Source organism: Triticum aestivum, chromosome 5B (assembly GCF_018294505.1).
Source record: "Triticum aestivum cultivar Chinese Spring chromosome 5B, IWGSC CS RefSeq v2.1, whole genome shotgun sequence".
NCBI classification, from domain to species: Eukaryota; Viridiplantae; Streptophyta; class Magnoliopsida; order Poales; family Poaceae; genus Triticum; species Triticum aestivum.
The window spans coordinates 612,944,081-612,968,812 of record NC_057807.1 but is presented as its reverse complement, the minus strand read 5'-3'; the positions used below and the strand labels follow the sequence as shown (position 1 = coordinate 612,968,812).

The window sequence follows — 24,732 nt, the reverse complement described above, 5'->3', positions numbered from 1 at the left end:
AGGCCACTGATGTGTTCATTTGGTGCTTGACTCAGAGTCCAGAGTCCTACAAGCTGTGGGTGAGCCATATTTTTGTTTTCTTCGCCTTTGTACAGCTCTGTCCCATACAAGAAAGTGGCTCAGACTGATGTTTAATTTCCGTTTCCAGGACAAGCTTCATGCAGAGAATACCCAAGCTACAATTTACTGCAATTCACATGTTTTGAATTCTTCAATCTTGAATTGTTTAGTGATGATAGCTATCTTGCACCGTACTATAAAATCATGGATCGGCAACTAGTTGGTTGTCAATCCGTTCTTGCTAGATGTATCGTTGTTTTTCTTCTTCTAAGATAAGATGGTAGCATCACAAGTCATCCTATCATGTTGTACTAGTTCCTGAAGTGTAAGATAAGATGGTGGCATCAGATGTGTGTTCTGACTTGTGACTGCTTACTAGATGGATACATGCAGCTAGCTAGCAACCAAGCAGTACTAGTAAGAATATATGTGTTTAATTCTCTCCCTATACCTTGTGATTGATTCTAGGTATATACATATGCCATCTCTGTCTGGCAACATATGGACCTGATTACATTCAGGTGCATATACTATACTTGAACAATCATTCATAGTGTGGTGTTTCAGCTAGGAATGTTGATTAATTCAGCATGCTTATGATTAATTCAACCTATTTTTTTATATCAGGTGCTCATTGAGCTGTCTAAGAACAAGTAGATCATCATTTCACCATCTTCGGCCGCCCCAGGGTATGTCATCTCTTTGGCCTCTTCCAGCACTTCTTTGTTCCCGACTATAAAACTTGATGCATGTGCCCTGTTATAAAGTGGAAAATCACTAATAGCTTGTACTGTCCATCTGTTGTGTTAACTTGCTCTATGCTGGTACTTGATCATTTGCAAATTATATCTCAGTTTTCGTTGTTATGAGAATGTTATATGCATGGTTTCCTGTTAAATCTAAAGTACTACAGCAAATTTTCATCGTTATGAGAATTTTATATTCACAGATTCACTTGATTATGTTTCTAACTTTTCATAATTTATTATTTGTAGATGTTGGCCTTCATTCTTCAAAAGTTGGGTGTACAGGAGCTCTAGGAAGAAGAATCCCGAAGAAAAACCACACCCAGCAATGCGTTTTTAGCTCACTGGAGATAGTTATGTGTGAAGCTAGTTATGTGTATATTTAGTTGTATTTTATAGCTAAATACTAGATCTGTACTATGTACTTTGCTTGGCTGTTGTATTTTAATCTCAGTTTTGGGTGTACAGGATTGTAATGTACTTTGCTTGGCTGTTGTATGAAATCTTATGCCTTATTGGCTCTTTTTGAATCACATTATCTAATTGCAGAAATATAGAACTAACTTGTGGTAATTGGTTCCCATTTGACTAGTGGGACCTACTTTGAAATGGAAAAGAAATAAAAGAAAACTGACAATGGGCTGGAAAAAGGCCGGAAAAAGGCCGAGGCCAAAAAAAAGTGGAGTGTAAAATGTTGTTGCCCAAAAAATAAAAGTCTGTTGGGCTTGGCCCATGTAGCTGACCAAACTTGAAAGAAAAAAACAATAAATGGGCTGAATTGTTGGGCTCAGACCATGTAAAACACTGAATCGGACCGGGTTGATTCCTATCCATGTCAGCTTGCCATGCTGGATGCCTACGTGGTCTGAGAAGGTTGCTTGTGACCAAAAATTTGGTCGTGGAACCAATGACCTTTTACATATCGCAAAGAAGGTCATGAATGTCAGTTTACGACCACCAGCTTTTGACCTTCTATTTTTGGTCACAAAAAGGTCGCAAATGAAAAACTATGACCTTTCAGTGACCAATAGTGGTGGTCACAAGTTGGCATCTTTCTTGTAGTGAGTGTTCAGGGAGCCACGATGGTTTCAAACCTACTGGATACATATTGTAATGCTTCCGGACAAAGAATCAACCACGCCAAATCTTCTATATTTTTCAGCAAGATGTGTCCACAAGTTTTGTGAGACAACATCAAGCAAAATCTGAATGTGCACAATGAATCGTTGAGTGACATGTATTTGGATATGCCCACGGATGTTGGTCAGTCTAGAATGGGTACTTTTAAGTACCTAAGGGATAGAGTTTGGGAAAAAGTTAAGAGGTTAGATGGAAAAACTCCTATCAGCAGCAGCAGGGAACAAGGTTGCACAGGCCATTCCGGTTTACTCTATGTCGTGCTTCAGATTACCCCGAGGTCTGTGTGAGAACATTATATATACTCCCTCTGTCCCAAAATAAGTTCCGAAACAGGGCATCATCCGGAGAATTGGGAATGACAAACTGCAAAAATTTGGGAGACTAATTGGTTACCTAGAGTTGGCCCATGTGGCCCATCACAGCTCTAATGGCTAACCCTCCAACACTAGTTTCGGAGCTGATTGACAACCACTGCGTCGTGGAGAGAGGAATTGATTTGTGCGACATTCTTACCTCATGACGCGGATGCTATCATGGCGTTGCCACTCTGCACGATGGTTGTCGATGATTTCTGGGCATGGTCTGGCGAGCACAACGGCAAGTTCACTGTCAAGTCGGCGTATCATTTAGTGTTGAACAAGAAAGAACGCCAAGAGAATTGGCTAGACGAGAATGCAGGTGCGTCTAACACGAGGAATAGTAGTAATGCATGGACGGATTTTTGGCACACCAAGGTTTCATCCAAACTTAAAGTCTTTCTTTGGCGTCTAGTAAGGCACTCGATGATGACGGCTGATCTTCTCCAGCATCTCCATATGTCCACGAATCATTCATGTGCCCTGTGTGGATGCGGAGATTCATGGAGACACGCCCTTCTTGAATGTATGATGTCAATATGCATTTGGGCTCTATCTGAACCAACTCTTTTTTTAGGTATATCTGAACCAACTCTGGTGGAACAAGTAGGTCTGAATGAGGATGTCAATGCAAATAATTGGTTGTTTGCTATGCACAAAGTGTTAACCAGAAGGATTATATCCTTCTAGTGGTCACTCTATGGGCCGTCTGAAAAGCAAGACGAAAGGCTATTTATGAGGACATTTTTCAGAGCCCTCAATCTACACACTAGTTCATGAAAGATTATTAGAAATGTTGCAATGTAAGAAAATTTGTGTATATTTTAAAAGAAAATATGGCATACCATTCGTAAAAATGTACATTACAATAAAAAAAACGTTTGAGTGTTTCAAAGATATATTTGTGCAATTTTGTAAAAATATTTATACGATGTAAAAATGTCCACATAGTTTAAAAAATGATTCAACATGTATTAGAAGTTTTTAAAATCTATTTTGTTTTCTAAGATGTAATCATGCATTTGAAAATTATTAAATGTGTATAAAAATGATTTAGATGTATACAAAAAATATAAAATATAAAATAAGGAAGCCAAGGAAACCAAAGAAAGAAATGAAGAAACCAGAAAAAAAAACCCGACTCAAATAGTGAAAGCCAAAAAAAATACAAGAGGAAAACACATACAAATACTCACGCAGATGCAACTACAGTACTAGGCAGGCCCAGTAGCCTAGCGCAAGATTTGAGGAATGTTCCCTGATTTCAAGAAAATGAATTATATTCTCGAAAAAACAATAACAAGTAAAAAATATTTATAATTTTAAATAATATTCAAAAAAATTAAAATTGGTAAAACTGAAAAATGAAGAAAAGAACCAAAACAAGACTGGTGGGGGTATAATATAAAATAGATGGGCCCACATACGCAGGACGTAAGTGGGCCAAACCAGTCTGGCAAGCTCACTTGAACTAGGGTTTTTTATTCCTTCGGTTTTCCATTTGTTTTTATTTTTTTATAGGTGACTGAAATCATTTATGGAGCTAACATATTAAACTAAAATAAATACCTTTATAATAACATGCACTGTGTGTTTAGAAAAGTTCTTTGTAAATCAAAAAAAACATATTCACCATATATTTAAAAATGTTTACCATACATCAAAATGTTTGCTTAAAAAACTTACTATTTATGAAGAAAAATGTTCACCATATATTTAAATAATATTTCGTGTGTATTCCTAAATTGCTCACCATATTTAAAGAAAATATGGTACGAAAACTATAAAAGGGAAGAAAACATCCCATAGAAGATATGGAATAAGGAACTTGATAGAAAATCGAAACAACAGACAACACAAGAGAATACAAAGGGTAAAACTGCAGGAGCAGCCAATGAATTAGCACAGTGCATAAACTCACCCACTGGGCCGGCCCAACATGGCTCAAATGCTAGAGTTGCTCCTCGCCTAGTTGTCATCTAGGGGAGTCGGGAGCCTCGCAACGATCAACGCCACTTTGCGCGCTCTCAGCCATTTGTCACGTGTCGCGCTCTGGGCGCTCCCTTTGGATTTTTATTATTTTTTTCGCACGCGTTTTCGGCTTTTTAAATGGATTTTTTGGGTTTTTTTAACGTTTTGGTTTTTCACTGGTCTTCCCTAGCTTTTCGAACAAAAAAATGAATTTTTTTAAAATGCATTTTTTCCGTGAGAGGCACGGTTGTGCTTTCGCGAGAGGCACTGCCGTGCCTCTTGGAAACGGAAAAAAAAGATGTGTTTTCTGTTTTTTTCCTTTCGCGAGAGGCACGATTTTGCTTCCTGAGAGGCATGGTTGTGCTTTCACGAGAGTCACGGTCGTGCCTCCTCGGAAACGAAAAAAAAACACGTTTTCTGTTTTTTCTCGCAAGAGGCACGATTTTGCTTCCGCGAGAGGCACGGTTGTGCTTTCGCGAGAGGCACGGTTGTGCCTCTTTCGGAAAGGAAAAAAACATGTTTTCTGTTTTTTTTCTTTCGCGAGAGGCACGGTTTTGCTTCCGCGAGAGGCACGGTTGTGCTTTCGCGAGATGCACGGGCGTGCCTCTTTCGGAAAGAAAAAAAACACGTTTTCTGTTTTTTTTTCTTTCCTGAGAGGCACGATTTTGCTTCCGCGAGAGGCACGGTTGTGATTTCGTCAGAGGCATGGGCGTGCCTCTTTCGGAAAGGGAGAAAACCCCATGTCCCCGGTTCGGTTTTTTCGTCCGGTTTTTTCGTGAACAAAAAGTTCGTCAAAACCTATCAATATGGGATCTAGTTTTGAAGATCTCGACGCGAGGAATCCAACGGCGAAAGCGGTTCGAAATTTGGATGCATGGTTTAAGAAATAAAACGTTTTGAATAAACAGATCTTTGAAAAAAAAAAGGAAAACTCCTAGGTTGCGACAAGTGGCACACATGCAGCGCGCCACTTGTCGCAATCTGGGAAAGGTGGAGTGATCTCCGAAAGGAGTACTTCTTAAGGCTGGTTGTAATGGGGAGTATCATATACTACTATCATGCATATGATAGTAGTGTATGATACTACCTCCCTAATGCATAGTATCATATATTAGTATCATATAGTACTCTATTTATTGTCATGCATGACACAAAGTAGCATAACTTTTAATATGATACGGTATCATGATATGATACTACACCCTCTCTTTCTTCATTTAATGCTATGACACCTCATCAAAATTGCTTAGTTGGCATGCATGATACTAGCTATGATACTACCATTACGACCAGCCTAACTAGTAATTTCGAGGGGAGTCAACTAGATTCTGGGAGAAATTAATTATGGGGTAACCCTCGTATATGTCACATTTTGGCCCTGGGAGTGTGCAAGTGGTGCGCTCTGGAGCCGTGCGATGGTGCACCCTCAGGATTTTCTTTTTTTGCAAGTGTTTTCTTACTTTATTTGGGTTTTTTGTGATTTTTTGGCTTTTCATTTTTTTACCCTTATTTTTCCTAGGTTTTGGCAGAAATTTTGGTTTTTTAAGCAGTGCTTTTCCATGAAAACATGATATGTGCTTCTAGGAGAAACACGGTTGTGGTTCCCTAAAAAGGAAGAAACACAACCTGTGCTTTCCTAAATGGAAAAGCACAGTTGTGCTTCCCTAAAAAAGGGAGAGCAGCACTGTGCTTTTTGAAAAGGGAAAAGCATAGTTATGCTTCAAAAAAAATTGAAAAAGCACAACTGTGTTTTTGACTTCCTTTTTTTCTTTGGTGTTTTTAGTTTCCATTTTTGTTTCCCTTTATATGAAAAATGTTGGTCAAAACTTATAATCACGGGATTGGTTTCGAAGATCTCAACACGAGAAATTCAAAGGTAAAAATAGTTCGTGATTTGGACATACGGTTCAAAAGATAAAATAATTTGAAAAAAATATACAAAAAAAGAAAAAACTTGTAGATTATAACAGGTGACACATATGCAGTGCTTCACTTAGTAGCACCAGAGAAGGTGGGAGTGATCTTTGCAAGGGGTATCCTTTGATAAGCGATTTCATTATATTTCACCACATGGGGAATAAGACTCACGGAAAATCCTATCAGACGTGTGTTGCGTCAAACTGTCGGCGCTTCGCACAAGCAAGCAGCCAAGTGAAAGGATGTGCTTGACCATTTGAGCAATTTTTTCTTTTCTTTTTATAGTTTCTGTTTCTATTTTTCTTTTATTTTTCCTTTTCAACTTTATTTTCAATTTTTTTCTAAAAATTCATGTTTGCCAAAAATGTTCCAAATTTTTAAAAATGATCAAAATTTCAAAAAAAGGTTCTTTAAAAAAATCATAATTAGTTTCTTCCATTATTTTAAAAAAAGACACGGGTTTGCTTTCGCGAATCGTGCCTCTCAAAAAGCGGGAAAAACGCGTGGTTTCTTCCACGAGAGGGACAGATTTGCTTCCGCGAGAAGGTGTGTGTGTGGAGGGGGGGGAGGAGGGGAGATTAGCGTACATGCAGTGCGTCACTTGTCGCAATTTAAGAAGATGAGAACGACCTTTACAAGCGGAGCTCCCAGGACTCACCCCCGAGAAAGGGTTCCTGTTGCGCCTGGATGGGTTTAGTATCAGAGTTTGGGCCTTCTCAACTAACGCACGAGGCCATTTCTGCTTTCTGTAAGTGTCCCTTGGTTTGCATGTTCGCCTGCAACAAAGTTACGCGCTAGACTGACTAGCACACACCAAGTCATTCGATTCGGTTCGATGGTGACCATACAAAAAAATGACATTCGATGGTGGGAAACGTCTGTGTGTGGCGCGCCGGTGGAATGCTTGCGTTGGTTGCTTCGCCACGCTGGCGCTTTGGACGAAAATAGCCGCCAGGAAGGTAGCACGTGTACCTTATCCTTTCCCCCAATGCCCGCATCCACTCCTTCCTCGCGATCGTCCCAGGCGGCAAACTCCATGGATCCATGCTGGCCTTCAGCTCCTGCCTCATGTGCCGTTCGCACGCCCCTCGGGGTAACGCTGTCGTGTCATTTCCATGGCCGCGTCGTCATCCCACGGCCGTGCGCGACAGAACCGAGCACCGGATGCTGCGACTAGCAACCAAGCGGTGCGACCAGCGATTGCCGGAGCTGCGACCTAGAGTAGCTCATGTGTTTGTGGCCGGCGGAGCTACCGCGGGGGGAGGACGATCGTCGGCGTTGTCATGTGAGGAAGCTGTGACCATGCAACACAAGCTGCAACCAGCATGCGATGGAACTGGAACCAACGACGGAAAATGTTACAACTGTCTTTTAGTTTTGCTGAAACGAACTAGGTGGGGGTTGCGGCCCGCGCGTGAGAGAAGCTGCAACCGGCAGCGCAAAATGCTACAACTGGTGGCCCAGATAGCTTCAGCCGGCAACATAAAAAGTTTCAAAAGAAAGACGAAGATGCTGGTCGTCGGTGTACTCCCGCAACAAAAGCTGCAATCGGTGGCCTAGAAAGCTACAGCCGGTGACGGGAAAGCTTCAACCGAAAATACGGAGAAGCTAGTCGCCGGAGCATCGAGCACAAAAAAGTTGCATCCATTAAATTGGGAAGCATCAACTGTTGAATTGAAAAGTTTCATCGCGCTTTATACAAAGCTTCAACCGGCTTCATAGAAAGCTTCAACCCGTGAGTACATAATAAAAAGGTTGCAATCATTGACATGAAAAGCTTCAACCCTATTTATGAAAAGCCTGGACCATGTTTATGTATCCGAGTACTACAGTGGCTTCATTGCGGAGCTGCAACGGTGACGAACTCCAGGGACCTACTACTAGACGGGTTTCGTCGGAGATGCGGTTGTCGAGAATGAACAGCGTTGCTACAAGCTGGACGGGGCGGCACTCCCTCCACCAGAATTGCGACCTTCGCCGCAGGAGCTGCTTGCGGTGGAGCCGGAGAGAGCCACGACGAACCGGGGGCGGATAGCTATGGAGCGTCGACGGTGACGGACGCACGTGAGCAGAGTCCTGCCTTTTCCCGGAGCGTTGACGGGAGGAAGAAGAAAGAGTTGGGGATTGAGATGCATATATGAGACGGACCAGATACATTGCATCGGACGGCTGGGACACGATGGGCCGAAACTCTGGCCGGTGCACCGGCGCCTGGCAGTCGCCTTGGTTTTCCTACCACAAGGAGGACAAGTGAGTTCAAGTTCCTTCCACGACACGCTGCATGCACGCGCTGCCCGCACGTACGTACGTGCACACATAACTCGCGACTGCCTGGTCTGGCCAGTTATGAGCTGCGCGCCCGCGTGCGTGCATGGCCGGACGGGCACGTACGTACATCGATCTGCCCCGCTCTGTCTGCATGCCGGCCGTCGACTGCAGCGCAGCGCACGCGCGCAGGGCGCAACGCGTTGTGCAGTGGCAAGCAACGGCCAGTGGGTGTAAAGACGAGCCATTGCTGCTACAGCAGCAGCTAGTACGCGCATGGGCATGGCACAGTTCCCGCACTCCAAGGTAGTAGAGTAGTACGTACCGAGCTTGCGAGAGCCCGGGCGCGCACGTCCGACTTGCTGGAAAAAAACAGAAACGACGAGCACCACTGGCGGCCAAATTCACTGTTTTGACCCTTTTTGTTAGTTTAGCACGATCTGACCCTATATGCAAAAGTTTTTCGGATTTGACCATTTTCCTATTGTCATTGTCTATGGCGGTAGGGTAACACAGCCTACCGCCAAAGCCTTTGGCGGTAGGATTTACCTGCACCGTCACTTTCATTTTTTGCAGAAAGGACCCTACCGCCGTAGTCGATGGCGGTAGGACGTGTAACCCCACCGCCATAGCCTATGGCGGTAGGGTCCTTTTTGCAAAAAATGAATCTTTTATTGCATGTGTGACCTTATTATAATTACATGCATGCCCCTACCGCCAAAGACCATGGCGGTAGGGTCCTTTTCATACCGAACGGGCGTGACGGTGTAAGTAAGTCCTACCGCCAAAGGCCTTGACGGTAGGATGTGCTATCCTACCGCCAAAGACAATGACGGTAGAAAAAGAGTCAGATCCGGAAAAAAATACACATAGGGTCAAATCGTGCTTAAGTTAAGAAAAAGGGTCAAAACAGTGAATTTGGCCACCACTGGCCTCGATCTCCGCCTCTGCCCGGCCTGCCGCGCGCCACATGACGTACGTCAGCCCAGCTCAGCTAGCTCACACACACGTCCTTTGTAAGACAATAAGTTTTGGGGAACCAGCACAACCCTCTAGGGGTGGCTTATCTCATTATATATAATGGTTGTGTTACAATACATACATAAGTACAGAAGCTATACATAGCCTAACACCCTCCCTCAATCTTAGCCACTTTCTAAAGAACTGAGAAGGGTAAGATTGCGCCTACAAGCCTCAAACTGTGGCAGCGGTAAAGGCTTAGTGAAGATGTCTGCAAGTTGATCCTTAGATGAGATAAACTTGATCTGGAGTTGCTTCTGCGATACACGTTCCCGTACAAAGTGATAGTCAACTTCAATGTGTTTCGTTCGGGCATGAAATACTGGATTTGCAGAAAGGTATGTAGCACCGATGTTATCACACCAAAGAATAGGAGGCTGTGGTTGAGACAAACCCAACTCCTGAAGCAAAGACTGCACCCAAATAATCTCTGCAGTAGCATTAGCCACAGCCTTGTACTCAGCTTCAGTACTGCTACGTGACACAGTAGCCTGTTTCCGAGCACTCCAGGCGATCAAATTAGAGCCAAAGAATACTGCATAACCCCCCGTGGATCGCCTGTCATCTGGGCTACCAGCCCAATCTGCATCAGAGAAGGCCGAAAGGACCCGAGAGGAAGTCGGCCAAATATGCATACCAAATGTCAGGGTGAACTGAACATAACGAAGAATGCGTTTAACAGCAGCCCAATGAGTATCTCTGGGAGCCTGAAGATACTGACAAACCCTGTTAACAGCATAAGAGATATCTGGTCTCGTGATCGTCAAGTACTGAAGTCCACCAACAATGCTCCTGTACTCTGTGGCATCCGCAGGAGACAAAAGCTCACCATCAACAGTTGTTATCTTGTCGGTAGACGACATGGGTGTGGTGGTCGGTTTGCACTTCAGCATGCCAGCTCTTTGTAACAACTCCAAGGAGTACTTCTTCTGCGTAAGGACAAGACCAGTAGCACGAGAAGTGACCTCAACTCCAAGAAAGTAGTGAAGCTTCCCAAGATCTTTGACCGCAAAATCAGCACCAAGAGAGCAGACAAGAGCATTAGCAGCATACTGAAAAGAGCTGACAAGGATAATATCATCAACATATACCAAAAGATACATAGTGACTTCTGGCTTCTGTAGAAGAAATAATGAAGTGTCAGCAGTGGACGGCACAAACCCATGAGCACGAAGGGCAGAGGCAAGGCGGGCATGCCAGGCACGAGGAGCTTGCTTCAAACCATATAGTGCTTTGGAAAGACGACAGATATAGTCAGGACGATCAGGATCAGAGAAACCAGGCGGCTGTTTCATATAAACCTCTTCCTCCAAAAATCCATGTAGAAAAGCATTCTGCACATCAAGTTGACGAAGTGACCAACCACGAGAAACAGCAATGGAGAGAAGAAGCCGAATAGTGGTAGGCTTGACGACAGGACTGAAGGTGTCCTCATAGTCAAGACCATGACGCTGCCGAAAACCGCGAGCAACAAGTCGCGCTTTGTAACGCTCAATAGATCCATCCGAATGCTTCTTCACTTTGAATACCCATTTTGAGTCAATAACATTTACCCGTGGTGGTGGAGGAACGAGAGTCCATGTCTTGTTACGAAGAAGAGCATGAAACTCCTGCTCCATAGCCTCTCGCCAATGTGGAATGCGCAGCGCAGCCTGATATGAGCGAGGCTCAGAAGATGGATCCGCAACAGCAGCAGCCAAACAAGCAGCCAACCAAGCAACCGTACCATCCTTACGTTCCTTAGGTTTGAAAATGCCACTGCGACTGCGTGTATGTGGTCGGGACACAGGAACCACCGAGGTCGACGGAGCAGCCTGCAACGGGCAGGAGGACGGCGACGTTGACGAGTCAGCCGGTGACGAGGAGCCAGTCACGGTAGCCTCGGACTCGGTCAACGAAGAAGGCCGGCCCACTGGCGAAACCGGCAGAGCAGACGAAGCAGCTGGCGACTCCGGCATCACAGACCGGGCCGTTGGCGAGCTCGGCATAGTGGGCCGTGGCGCGGCCGGTGTCGCGGGCCGATCCGCGGATGAAGGCGACGTGAGGACCCGAGCCGCGGGCGAAGACGGCGTGACAGGCCGAGCCGCAGGCGAAGACGGCGTGACGGGCCGAGCCGCGGGCGACTCGGCGGCCGCTGGCGAAAAAGGCCGAGCCGCTGGAAACTCGGCGATCGCTGGCGTAGTGGACCGAGCAGTGGAGATGCTCGGTGCGACGGGCTCGTCGGGTGACCATGCATGGGCACGCGAATCGACGCCATGCAACATAGGGCGATCGACGTGCCCACCAGAAGACGACGATGATGATGGTGAATCCTCCAACGGCTCCAAACGAGCTCCACGTCCGGTTCCTGCACCATGGTTAGGTAACAGCAAAGGAGAGTATGCAACATCATCAAATTGGTCAGAAGCAACAGAGGATGAATGCAGGGATGGTGGTTCGACAGTAGACACAGGAAGGTTGGCAAAGGAAAAAACATGCTCATCAAACACGACGTCTCGAGATATATAGACACGATTAGTGGGAACATGAAGACATTTGTAACCTTTATGAAGAGAGCTATAGCCAAGAAAAACACACTTCTTAGAACGAAACTCAAGCTTGCGCTTGTTATATGGACGAAGATGCGGCCAGCAAGCACACCCAAATACCTTGAGAAAGGTATAATCAGGTTGTTCATTAAGGAGAACCTCAATGGGAGTCTTCATGTTTAAAACACGAGTAGGAGTACGGTTGATGAGAAAGCATGCAGTGGTGAAAGCATCACTCCAAAACCGAAACGGAACAGATGCATGGGCCAAAAGAGTAAGACCAGCTTCAACAATATGACGATGCTTACGTTCGACTAAACCATTCTGCTGATGTGTATGTGGACATGCTAAACGATGAGCTATCCCAAGCGACTGAAAGAAAGAGTTGAGGTTGCGATACTCGCCCCCCCAATCCGACTGGACATGAACAATTTTGTGCTTGAGAAGACGTTCAACATGGTTTTGAAACTGAACAAAAATATCAAACACATCAGATTTGCGTTTAATAAGGTAAAGCCAGGTAAAGCGACTATAAGCATCAACAAAACTGATATAGTAATTATGACCACTGACAGAAGTCTGAGCAGGACCCCATACATCTGAAAACACAAGTTCTAAAGGATGTTTCACCTCACGACTGGACTCCGAAAAAGGAAGTTGATGACTCTTCCCCTGCTGACAAGCATCACACACTGCTACATCTTTATTACTAGACAAACTAGGAAGCTCATGACGACGCAAAATATGACGGACAATAGGTGTGGCCGGGTGACCAAGACGAGCATGCCACTGTGACGGAGAGACCCGAACTCCACTGAAAACGCGAGCGACGCCAGGATGCTCCAGACGGTAGAGGCCCTGGCACAACCGCCCACTAAGAAGAATGTCCCTCGTGCCCCGATCCTTAATAAAAAGATCAAAAGGGTGAAATTCACAAAGCACATTATTATCACATGTGAGTTTAGGAACTGAAAGAAGATTACGGGTCACAGATGGAACTCGAAGAACATTGCGAAGCTGAAGATTCCTATTGGCATGTCTAGTGAGAAGAGATGCTTGACCAATATGAGAGATGTGCATACCTGCTCCATTGGCGGCGTGGATCTTGTCGGAGCCATGATAGGGTTCACGAGTGTGAAGCTTCCCCATCTCGCTGGTCAGATGCTCTGTCGCCCCAGAGTCCATGTACCAGTGTGGATCGATGGAGTAGGACTGAGTGTGTCCCTGTTGCTTCTGCGGCGCGGGACGATCAGCCATGGCGACCTGACGGGCATTGTTGCGTGTATCTTTGCCGTCATTGCCAAGACCAAGGAAGCTTCGCTGGAAGCGCTTATGACACTTGGAGGCCCAGTGCCCATCGCGGCCACAAAGCTGACACACACGTGGACCGCCAGCCCCCGGTAAGGTCGCAGTAGGTGGGGGGGCCGAGGTGGGCGACGGTGGCAGCCCCAAGGGAGACCGGGGTGATGAAGAAGAGCGGCTACCCTTGGTGGCGGCGTTGGCCGAGAGGGAGCCAGTGCCCCTGGTGCGGCGAGTCTCGACCCGTTGCTCAGTGAGAAGGAGCCGAGAGAAAACCTCGTGTGCCAGCATGGGTGTCGAGTTGCCCCGCTCGTTGATGATCTCGACTAAGGCATCATACTCCTCATCAAGACCATTGACAATAAACGAGTTGAACTCGGAGTCGGTGAGGGGCTGTCCAATGGAGGCCAATGTGTCGGCGAGGCCCTTGACCTTATTGTAGAACTCAGTGGCAGTGGAGTCAAGCTTCTGACACTCTCCAAGCTGACGACGGAGTGCAGAGACACGAGCCTGGGACTGTGCTGCAAAGGTGCGCTCAAGGATGGTCCAGGCCTCATGAGACGTCTTCGCGAAGACAACAAGGCCGGCAACTGCCGGCGAGAGCGACCCCTGGATGGAGGAGAGGTTCGCCTGGTCCTGCCCTGTCCAGACGCGATGGGCCGGATTGTAGACCGGACCGTGCACGCTGTCTACCAGCGCGGGTGGGCAGGGAAGCGATCCGTCGACGTAGCCTAGCAGGTAGTGACTCCCCAAGAGCGGGAGAACCTGCGCACGCCAGAAGATGTAGTTGTCGGCGGAGAGCTTGATGGTGATGAGATGACCGAAGTGAAACGGCGGCGGCGAAGACGATCCCATCGAGGAGGCTGCCTGGGGTGCAAACACCATGGAGGCAGCCAGAGGCACCGAAGCCGATGCGGGAGGAGGCGGGACCGCAGCCAGGGCGGGCGCCGCAAAGCTCGCGGCCGGTTCGGACGCCGCAAGGCCCGCGGCCGGGGCGGACGCCGCCAACCCTGCCAGCGGGGCGGTGTGATCCGCTTGCGGCAGGAGCGACGGGACGACGCCTGCGGAGTCCGCAACGGACGGCGGCGCCGCGGTGTGGACTACGAGGTCACGCCCAAGTGAGGGCGCCGGCGGCGTGGAGAAGACGGATCTGATGCTCCTTGTCCCGATCGGAGCCGGAACGGAGACGGCATCGAGCGGGAGGTTGAGCAGAGCCGCAAGAGAGGCCGGGAGGAAGCCCGCAGCAGTGGAACCGGTGGTGGCGGCGCTCGACATGGCGGCGGCGCGATCGGTGGCGCGGCGGCTGCGGTGAAGGCGGCGGCGGCTGCGGCGGCGGTGCGGGTATTAGGGTTTAGAAGCGGAAGCGATCGTAACCTAGCGTGATACCATGTAAGACAATAAGTTTTGGGGAACCAGCACAACCCTCTAGGGGTGGCTTATCTCATTATATATAATGGTTGTGTTACAATACGTACATAAGTACAGAAGCTATACATAGTCTAACATCCTCGCAACCCGTGCAGAGGCCAGCTGACTGCTGGGTGCTGGCATGGGACGTGGCGTGGCCGAGGTACGTGAATGCAGTGCATGTGCACTGGAGTAGAGGCGTGCGTGCGTGCTGGGGCAAAATTGACAAATTTGACCTATGAACGAAATGAAATCAGAGAATGAACTGCTCGTGAAACTATTTCACACGGCTGACTTTTTTGTATGACGCCCGACACGAAGGCGCCACACTATACTGTGCAACGCCTCGCAGACAGGCGCTACACGCCTGGCCAGCGTCGCACCCGTGTGATCCAAAAATTACTAAGTCAGTGTGCAGCGCCTGAGAGCTAGGCGCCACACTATACAATGTAGCGCCTAGCTTCTAGGCGTTGCACTAGTGGTTGCTTCATTTTGTAGTGCAACCACTAGTGCAGCGCCTGAGAGCTAGGCGCCACACTATACAGTGCAGCGCCTAGCTCGTAGGCTCTGCACAATGACTTAGCAATTTTTAGACAGTCTGGGGTGCAACGCTGGCCAGGCGTGTAGCGCCTATCTATGAGGCGTTGCACAATGTAGTGTGACGCCTTCGTGTCGGGCGTCACATAAAAAGGTTAGCCGCGTGAAATAGTTTCACGGATAGTTTATTCTGTGATTTGATTTCGTCCACAGGTTAAATTTGTCAAATTTGCCGCGTGCTGGCGCTAGCTGCACCCCTCTTGGAATTACTAGCTAGCAGGGTGAACTCGACCTCCGGGAACGATCGCTGCATGGTACGTACACGCCGTCGGTCCGAGCCGCTGCACCCCCGATCGACATGTTAATGCAAAAGGTCTGACCTGCACTGCACGTTCATCCATCCATCAATCTGCGTCTGGCCACCACCTTTTCATTTTGTTTTCAATTCCGGCCGGCCGACCGAGAGGAAGCCCTTCTCCATCAACAAGGCAAAGGCACACCTGCAGGCAATGGCCGCCCTCGAGATATGTGCGGGCTGTGGTCGTCGCCATGCATGCTGCCTGCACTGCATTTCTTCCTTGATTTCTTCCCGGTTCTCTTCGTCTCGGCCATGCCTCTCGATGTAGCGCCATGTGGGTGCGTACCTATATGAGATGATCAGATGATGATGAGAGCTAGTGACGTCACCGTGCGCACTCTTTTGGATCTCCGGCGAGACCGAAATGCACAGTTTCCAGCTAGTCTGCAGTTGCACCCTGGCGTTTCTCTTCAGCCTCCTGATCAATTACGAGGCCCATTAGATACTAAAGGAGATGGGCCTCCAGTACCCGGATGAACTCAAACGATCCGATCCGATCTGCCTGCCCCTGGAGCGTGTTCTTCCTCTCAAAACGAAGACGGGAAGAGAAGAAAAGCACACGTCGACCACACGTACTCCTCGAGACAAATGAACAAGCGGAAGCTTCTGCTGTACTGACCCACTGCACCCAACGAACCCACGATCGACACGCTGCACGCGCGCCGGCGCCTGGCGCTGCATGCGCATGCAGCGGGTGCAGTACACACACTTAATCCGTGACAGACAGACTGACTGACTGATGGGTTGCGCGCGTGTGTGCATGGCCAGACGCACGGATGCATCACCCGCTCTGCATTGCCGTGGCATGCACGCGCCGGCCGGACGCATGGCATGCCTTACGATGGCTCGATGACCCGGTGTGCAGTGCAGTAGCAAAGCAACCGCCAGTGCTGCTGTAGAGACAAGCGAAGCTGTCCTCCTGCTGAAGCAGCACGACGTCGCCGCGCAGAGCACACCACACCGGCACAGCCCCCGGACTCCAAGGTACCGAAGCTGAAAGCCCACACACGCAGCAGAACGAACGTTGTGTATGGAGTATTTGTCGTGTAAAACCCGACGAGTTGGAGGAAGCAAGGAAGGAGAACAAACAGAGACGACGACGATGGCCACCGGCCGGCCTCTGCATGCATGCCCGGGCGCGACGTCGCGCCCAGCGCGTGCGTGCGTGCATGGGGGCGTACGTCAGCCCAGCTCAGCTAGCTCGCTGCAAACTGCACATCGCAATCCGTGCATGTAATGGGATGTGGCATGGCCGACGTAGAGTAGTACGTAGACGCCTACTACGTACTACTACGTAGGAGTAGTAGCTGAACTGTAGGAGTACGTATGTGCTGAAGGCAATAACTGCTACTCCTACGTACTAGCAGCGAGCCGTGCGTGTGAGCAACGCGTCCTGGCACGGCATGGTGAGAAACAAAACAATGGCGGCACGGCACGCACGGTCGATCGTACGGACGTGGCGATGATGGCTGTGTACGTGCCGCTCCTCGCCGGGCAGCTGCTTCTCGACCGAAACGATCAGGTGGGGACTCTCGTTCGTAGCGGCAAGCATTTCTTTAGTTCTTTTTTTCTTGCACGGAAGCGGCAAGCGGCTACTAGAGGCGATCGACGGTGACGTCGACGGGGACAGCAGTAGTAATAAATCTCTGTACATTTGTTTGGTGTGGTAGCTGTACCTGTACGTATCTACCACTCCAAGCCTGAGGTCTGTGCACTACATGCAGTACCACGTCATTTAATTTCAGCAGCACTTGGATCCGATCCGAGCTCAGTACGTACCTGCCCGCACAGATGAACAGCAATGTCGTCGCATGGACGAGCTAATCCGCCCGTAATTGCACACGTACCTTCGTCCAGAATTCTGGATTACTGAAGTCGTTAGGCCGTGGTGCAAATTAAGCAAAGGGCTGACCAGCAGCACATCCATCCATCCATCAATCTGCATCGGTCAGATCATCCATCCATCCATCCGTCCATCGCCTTCTCCTTTTGTTTTCGCTCCGGCCTGCACTGCATGCTGCAGCCCGAGAGGAGAGGAGGGGAGAGGAAGCCCACGCAGGCATCCATCCAAGGCCTGCTGCAGGACGCAACACCGGTGCACAAACTACGTAGCAGCGGCGAAGAGACATGTGCTTGGATCCACAAGGCAAGGCAACGCGAAGGTACACCGCCCACGGACACGACGCCTGCAGGCTGCAGGGCGCCATGCCGCGGCCGGCCTGCGCTCGGGAGCGCTTCCTCTTCGGTCCGTCCCTCCTTGATTTCATCCCGGTTTCCGTCGTCCCGGCCATGCCGCTGGCTCCAGGGACCAGACCAGTGGCCATGCCGCTGGTGTGAGATGAGATCGATGGTCAGTCAGATGACGATGACGACGAGAAAGAAAGAGGCAGCGGCAGGAAGGGCAGGGCAACGCCATATTGCCATGAGCCTCGACACGTCACCGAGCAGAGTCTTCTCTATCGGTCACCGGCAATGTCGATCCAAATCCAAACGCAAAACTTGGGCTTCCGCCCCATGTATCCTACTACTAGCCTGTTTGACCCTGGTACATGCGGCTGATGGCACGCATGGCATGCATGCATGGTTGTCCATAGTACCTTCATTCCAAGTGAATAATGCATTCTACTTATGAATGGACAGTGTAAATACTGGCAACATGTTGACGGTATAGAATAATACCAACGACGATAAACAGTCGACGCTCGAACGCCGTAACTGTCAAAAGAAGAATCAGGGATCGTTCAAAGCATCGCGTGCCTTTTATTTTTACCCGCTTTATCTTTTATTTACTGCTGCACACAGCCCCAGCTGCCCTTTATCTTTCAACCTTCCCGCTAGATCTCCAATGTAGTAGTACTGCAAATCTGTAACAAACAGCTTTCAGTTAACTCAGATCTACTACTAGTGTACGTATTGCGTTTTTTTCACCCAGGTAAAGCAGTCAATGGTCAAAGAACCGGCCATTAACTCCAAATTAACCGTGACGGTTAAGTGCGCCGTACGCCGGCAGGTGTGAGATCACATCACGTGACTCCCCTCCGCCTCCGGCCACGGACCAATTAAAGCAGGTCAAGTCAAACCATGTTCTTTCATTCATCAACTAGCCAAACATCGTAGACTGCAGAGCAAGTAACAGCAAAAAAGAACTCTGGAGATGCTCCACTTGATTCAGCTAACACTATCTTGATGCTCCACTTGATTTACCCTGACTAAGCACAGTAACTTCAGATGATTCTGTTCATTTTTTTCACCATAGTGATATGAAAGTTGAATGAATTTATAATTTCGGTCAGCCGATTTTGCGGAAGAAGGAATCGTTGGAGCAAGAAGAAAGAAGGACCGCCGTTGGATCTTTAATCTAATGACCTAGAAAATTGATTTCAGGCGACTTACGTTAGATGTATAATCGCCAGCTTATGTTTCAGATTAGCTTAAAAGAACTACCATGATGAGGCACTGCACCATGTATTCCAACGAGGAAACAGGCCTCTATCCAAGGAGAAAACACAATGCATGCACTGGGCTTCACTTTCCATTTCATGGCCACAGCAACAAGCCAAGCAATGAGTGAAGCAAATGGAGGCATCATGTAGCTTCTGAACCACATCACCAGAAAGGCAAGCATATGATGACAGCTTTGCAAGCCTCTCAAGTCACATCAACACATATCATTCCCCCCTCACACCAGAAAAGAATCATCATCCGGAAAAACTAACAACAACTAATATCGTTGGTCCAATCCATGTATCATTCCCTCCGCCGAACTGCAATGATTCTAGCACCTCATGCCGATCCTACATACATACACTGGCCGGCGCCAGCTTGATTAATTTACAGGGTTTTCAAAGGAGAAAAGGGGGAGAAGAAGGAAAAAGTTGATGATTGGAGCTTGCTGATGCCTCCAAACAAAGGGGGCGACATTGACTGGCTGGTTGAGTTGTATAGTCAGTGATGTGAGCTGGCCGATTCTTCCGATGAACAAAGCCGATCGCCACCGCGGGCAAATTGTTAGTTGCAAAATTGCCCAGCTATCCTGAAACAGCAAGGGAGAACAATGTTAGGCCAATGTGAGAGTTTTCGGGCTTCACTCGCCGGCCGAGAAATCGGTTTTTACCTCTATGTTAGCTTCTGCAGCTATATGTTCCCCACGCATCTCTCCTAGGCTTTACATCTCGGCAGTTACTAAAATGTTAAAAACAGATGGAAAAATATTGCACATTCACATCTGGTCATCCAACAGATCTTGCAACCAAGTTATTCATCGGTGAGGACCGATCAGCCTGCATTGCATAAACAGCAGAGATGTGTTAAACAAAAGAAATGCATGTAAAAGAAAAGGCAGTTCTTAATTGAGAAGCAACGTCAGCTTGTTCATACATAAGGGAAAGGATAATGCTTACTTGTAGCATGGAATCGCCTGAATTAGTAGAACTTTATGTTTCCATGGCTGTGAGCATACGGCAACAGTTCTTCCACCTCAACTCTAGAACTGAAATAGCCCATGTTTCTTCTCCTCTGGTGGAGAATTTCAACCTCCGCCATAAAAATACTGTACACTGGTCTGTGGTCGGAGAAGCGTGATTCTCCTCGGACATATGATAACTGAATGAGGCCGGTACCATGCCACAAAATACGATCACACCTTTGATAAGAAAAGAATAAACTTCCTCAGTAAGTTCCTTACAACTAGAGTTAAGTAGAAGGGTGTTCTGGTTGACTAAAGTACTAAAGACGTCACCAAGCTGGCGTTCGCCTCTTTTCCTTGGGACGCACACCATAACCAGAATACCGGTCTGAGTTGAAAGAGTATTTATATGTTGGAGGAAAATAAATCCTTCCTTCTTTCCATCCTAGGAAAACATGTCCGCATCTCCGCTCTATACGAAGCTGTTCAAAAAGAAGCAATTCAAGCATGGCCCTGAAATTAACCTTGCCAAGCATGGCCCTGAAATTAACCTTGCCATGTAATGGAGTAGTGTAAATACCTGATCTCTCTCCAACAGTTGCCTCCAGTTATGTGTTTCAACCAGAACTTTTGCTGACGAGTATGGAAGAGAAATCCGGTAATTCAAATCACCAAGCCATAAGATACGGCTGCAATTAGAATGAAAAATAAGTAAGCAATAAGTTTTCTCTGGCTTCCACATTAATATGTTGACAAAGGAAACACGAATCCGTACTCGTGCTCAAGAATTGTCTCCGGTGACTTAACATCGCCACATCCGCGGACACGAGGAAACCTTGTCTTCCTTAAGATCTCCATGACATCAGAATTTCTGCGCAATTCATCTCCCTCCTTTTCCCCAGAGGTCAAATGACAACAGACAAAACAGAAGGTTGTATGATGCAAAGACATGCTTATTGATATAGAACCCTGCAGCAAGTGAAAAGGAGTTTGAGAATTAATATACAGTATAATAAGCTAATAACAATGAATCATACAAGATAATCAAAATCAAATAAGTGCAACTTGTACAATGTACAGCATTTACCTTGTTTCCAAGATAACCCATTAGTCCTCTACCTACGCAGGAAACTTTCAGGTTTCTAATATCATTTCTTATTTCACTGCGTACCCAAACTGTGAGAAATATGCCAACCATCTGTTTGCTGGCAACCAAACAATACCTGTTGCAAACACAAGATTTGTGTTAGTGCATAAACTTAACTAAAGCATCATCATGAAGATAAGAGTACAACTGCTGAGCATAAATATTTGCAGACAATTTTAATTATATTCACACGGGGGAACTTAGAAGAACAAGCATATGTAAATTTTAATGGAACATGCCAAAAGATAATACCTAGAAGTATTTGGCTGCTCATCATCTTCTTCCATAGGTGTTGAAGTACCATAGCCATATGGGAATGGTGAAAAATATGCTCCATTACTTATATCCTCGTCCATATATTCATCGCCTGGTGATCCGATACACTGGAAATTTCCATCAAAATCACTTGGTCTGCCTCCAATGTTAACTGGGCCACACACACTAAACCTACGGTCCAATCTTGGTTGTGAGAACATATCGTTTCCTGAAACCCTTAAACTCCGACTAAGGTTCTGGAATGATCGACGGTGGAAAAACGATGAGCTATCCTGTCTTCTCAATGATCCCTCAAAATCAGCATCTAGTTCCACAACCGGATCAGGGACAGGGGATGGCGTGCGATAGCCACCATGACTGCTAGGCCCAGGGTTTTTGTTCAGTGTCCTCCTAATAAGTGATACCCACTTCTTTGCTGGAACATTGTCTTCGGTACCAAGAACATTACCAGCATTCAAAGGAACAATTTCTTGAAATCTGCAAAGGATTGAAATAGATAGTTAAAGGTCAAGCTCAAGAGCACAGTACTTATAATGTACAAAATTTACATTATGAAGGCCTCAGAGGCTTTGACAATACATACCCGAGCACATAGATATCAGCAGGGGGTGAAGAATGGAGCCAGTCATCTAAATCCAACCCCCTTGATGGGCATTTACCACCAACATTCCAAGTCGAGGCAAAGATTCTGCACAGATAAGGAAGCAACATAATGATACACCAGAATGCGCCAGCGAAGTAAAATTGCGAAAACAAGCTTTGGTTACTATAATCTGAATAATATGGACATTATTGCATCGGATCCCTATTACTACTAGGCAAAGAAGCACAGACAGTGAGCAAGTGATACCTGTAATCCTGAGCTTCAGTCAGGCGTGACACATCAAACTCATTCCTTGATCTACGAGCGCGATCGACATTCCGCTTCAACGACCGGTCTGTAGACCCATAAGGAACAACAGAAACAGAGAAATGAACAGTCAGATAAGTAGGGTTGCTCCAAGAAAAAAAACAATCAGATGAGTTGATTGCCTATACTTATATGAATTTGGCAAAAGAGGCATAGCAGGTAAAAGAGAGCTCTGACCAAGCAGCAACAAAGAAAGAAAAGAGGTAGCTGCGATTTTGATGTCCGAAGAGAGAGAGAGGGGGAGAGGGAAGCGTGGTCCAAATGCTTTAACTGTACCAGTTCTGCTTTTCTTGGCAGCGCCTGCGTCCCTCTGCGAGCAGCTGGTCCTCCGTTCATCACCACCATCCCGTCCTGCGTCACTAACACAGATTTAGCCATAGACCAAGCAGAGACAGCAAAAAATGCAAGAGAAAACAAGATTCTTCAGTGGTTCTTCATTCTCTAGGATCAAAAGTAGAAACTTGACCGCGGTAAAAAGTTGACATGAGAAGCATACAAAAAAATCCAGGCAGCTCCGGACAAACAAAACATCTGCTGCTTGGGGAAAGGCGTTGTGATTGAGACGTTCTAAGTACTTGTACACCATTGATTTCAGACCGGGGAGGAACTGAGGCGTGGAGGAGGCCGCGTCCTAGGTGAAGAAACGAGGCGCTGTTCGATGGGGACCTGACCGGTGCTAATGCGTCCCTGAATCAATGCTTGGAACATGGACCGGAAACGTCCGATGGAAGTGAGAAAATTACAGGCACAGGATGATGATGATGGAAACTGCATTCAACAAAGGGGAACCTCCTAAACCACACACCAGGGATGGGTAACCGGCTCGACGAAATGCAAGAAAAGCAGCGGGTGCCTAGAGTTGTACTGCACACTTGATTAATCTTTGCTAGAAGTACTACAGCTTGAAATCGAAAATGCTATGGTGAGAGAAAAGCAGGATCCTTCCTCCTCTGATGTTTGACCCAAATCCTTGAGAGAGAGAAGGCACTGTTGGTTTACCTTGGGTGGTGGCGTCGTAGTCCGCGTGGAAATCCTGCGCCTTGCCCTTGATGTTGAACCACTTCCTGACGAGGGATTTGGACCAGGAGACCTGCGCGTTCAGAGACGACGAATCAGACGCCGAAATCGACCAATGGCGGCTCGAACGGAACGAGAGATTGAAGAAGTACCTTGGTCTTCTTGTTGCTCTCTTCCCTCATTGTCTCATAGCAAGCCGGAGAGGGCCCTGAACGCGAAGCAGCAGGATCGAATTTATCCGCTCCTGAGCTCCGCTTCTCTTATGGGGCCTGGTATGGAAGGTGGCGTCGCCGCGCAAGGAAAGCTCCTCAAATCTGGAACCGATTTGCCGCTGGGTTCGACGGAATCCCGGACTCGGAACAGGGAAGCCCCCAAATCTGGGACCGAATCGAGCGCCAGGCGGGCGGCAAGAGGGGAACGCCGCCGCCAATCTCGCCTGCCGGGGATCACGCACGAATCCGGCTCGGCCTGGACCGAAAGCCGCTCCCCCAACGGATGAACGGAACCGAGGGAGCAATGCCGCTGCTCACTCACCACGGCGAGCTTGCTCGGGTCGGGTGTCCCCGGACCGAATCACCGGAGGCCTGTGGGGGTTACTGAAGTGAAGGCTACTGCTGGGAGTTGATGCTAGAGTGGTGTTGTGCGGCTTGTATGTATGCGGCGCGGGGGGGCGTACTGGTCGGTGTGCAATGAAACAACAAACAGCCAGTGGAAAAGGAGAGGAGAGCGGAGGAAAAGAAAGAAAATGGCGTGTCCGGTTGCGGCGAGAGCGAGAGACTGCGGTGTTCCTGATCCGCCTCGTCTGCTTTCGCTCGCTGCACTGGAGCCCCCTCCCTTTTATCCCCTCCCCCCTCTGCTTTGTTTAGTGGCTCTAATGGCGACTGGCCCGCGGCCTGGCCTGCTCGCGCGAACCCAGGGCGCTAAGCTTAATCTATGCTGCAAATCTCCTCGGGGTCGAGGGTTCGAGGGTTGGGGGAGGGAAAGGTGCGAGCTACTAGTAGCCAATAGGCATGCACGGCGGCAGAAATCACAGATTTGACGTGAGGTAGAAATCAAATCACAAACTGACCTGTTCAGGAAAAAATTTCACTCTGCTGACCCTTTGGTGTGGCGTCCGACAGCTGGGCGCCGCACCCTACTGTGCAGCGCCTTTCCCTTAGGTGTCGCAAATCCTGCCAGCGTGGCAGCCCTGGTCCAGTTGCGGCCCCACACGCACCTGTGCAGCGCCTAAGAGCTAGGCGCCACACTTTGACGTGCAGCGCCTAGCCCTTGGCCGCTGCACAGTGACTTAAGCGCGGCCGCCCCAGCCCGACCAGGCAGTTCTTCATCTCTCCGCTCTCTGGACAGAGAGCAGCGGCGGCGGCGGCGCCCCC

General features: G+C 48.0%; 1 protein-coding gene and 1 long non-coding RNA gene across 2 annotated transcripts; one reads left to right on the top strand and one right to left on the bottom strand.

Annotated features, from left to right (window-relative positions):
• The first annotated feature begins 468 nt into the window (after positions 1-468).
• LOC123117146 (uncharacterized) lies at positions 469-1,313 on the top strand. Its single transcript, XR_006457301.1, has 3 exons — positions 469-581; positions 688-749; positions 1,056-1,313. It is a non-coding gene; the product is annotated as an uncharacterized lncRNA (long non-coding RNA).
• A 17,781-nt stretch (positions 1,314-19,094) lies between these two features.
• Positions 19,095-24,181, bottom strand: LOC123113643 (type I inositol polyphosphate 5-phosphatase 4). Its single transcript, XM_044534946.1, has 13 exons — positions 23,512-24,181; positions 23,342-23,432; positions 22,619-22,693; positions 22,283-22,370; positions 22,016-22,120; positions 21,409-21,909; positions 21,097-21,232; positions 20,785-20,978; positions 20,590-20,698; positions 20,343-20,491; positions 20,005-20,246; positions 19,719-19,884; positions 19,095-19,637 (listed from the first exon to the last, which is right to left on the bottom strand). The coding sequence occupies exons 1-11, from the start codon at positions 23,539-23,541 to the stop codon at positions 20,027-20,029; spliced, it is 1,698 nt and encodes a 565-aa protein (XP_044390881.1). The 5' UTR covers positions 23,542-24,181; the 3' UTR covers positions 19,095-19,637; positions 19,719-19,884; positions 20,005-20,026.
• Between the last annotated feature and the right edge of the window lie 551 nt (positions 24,182-24,732).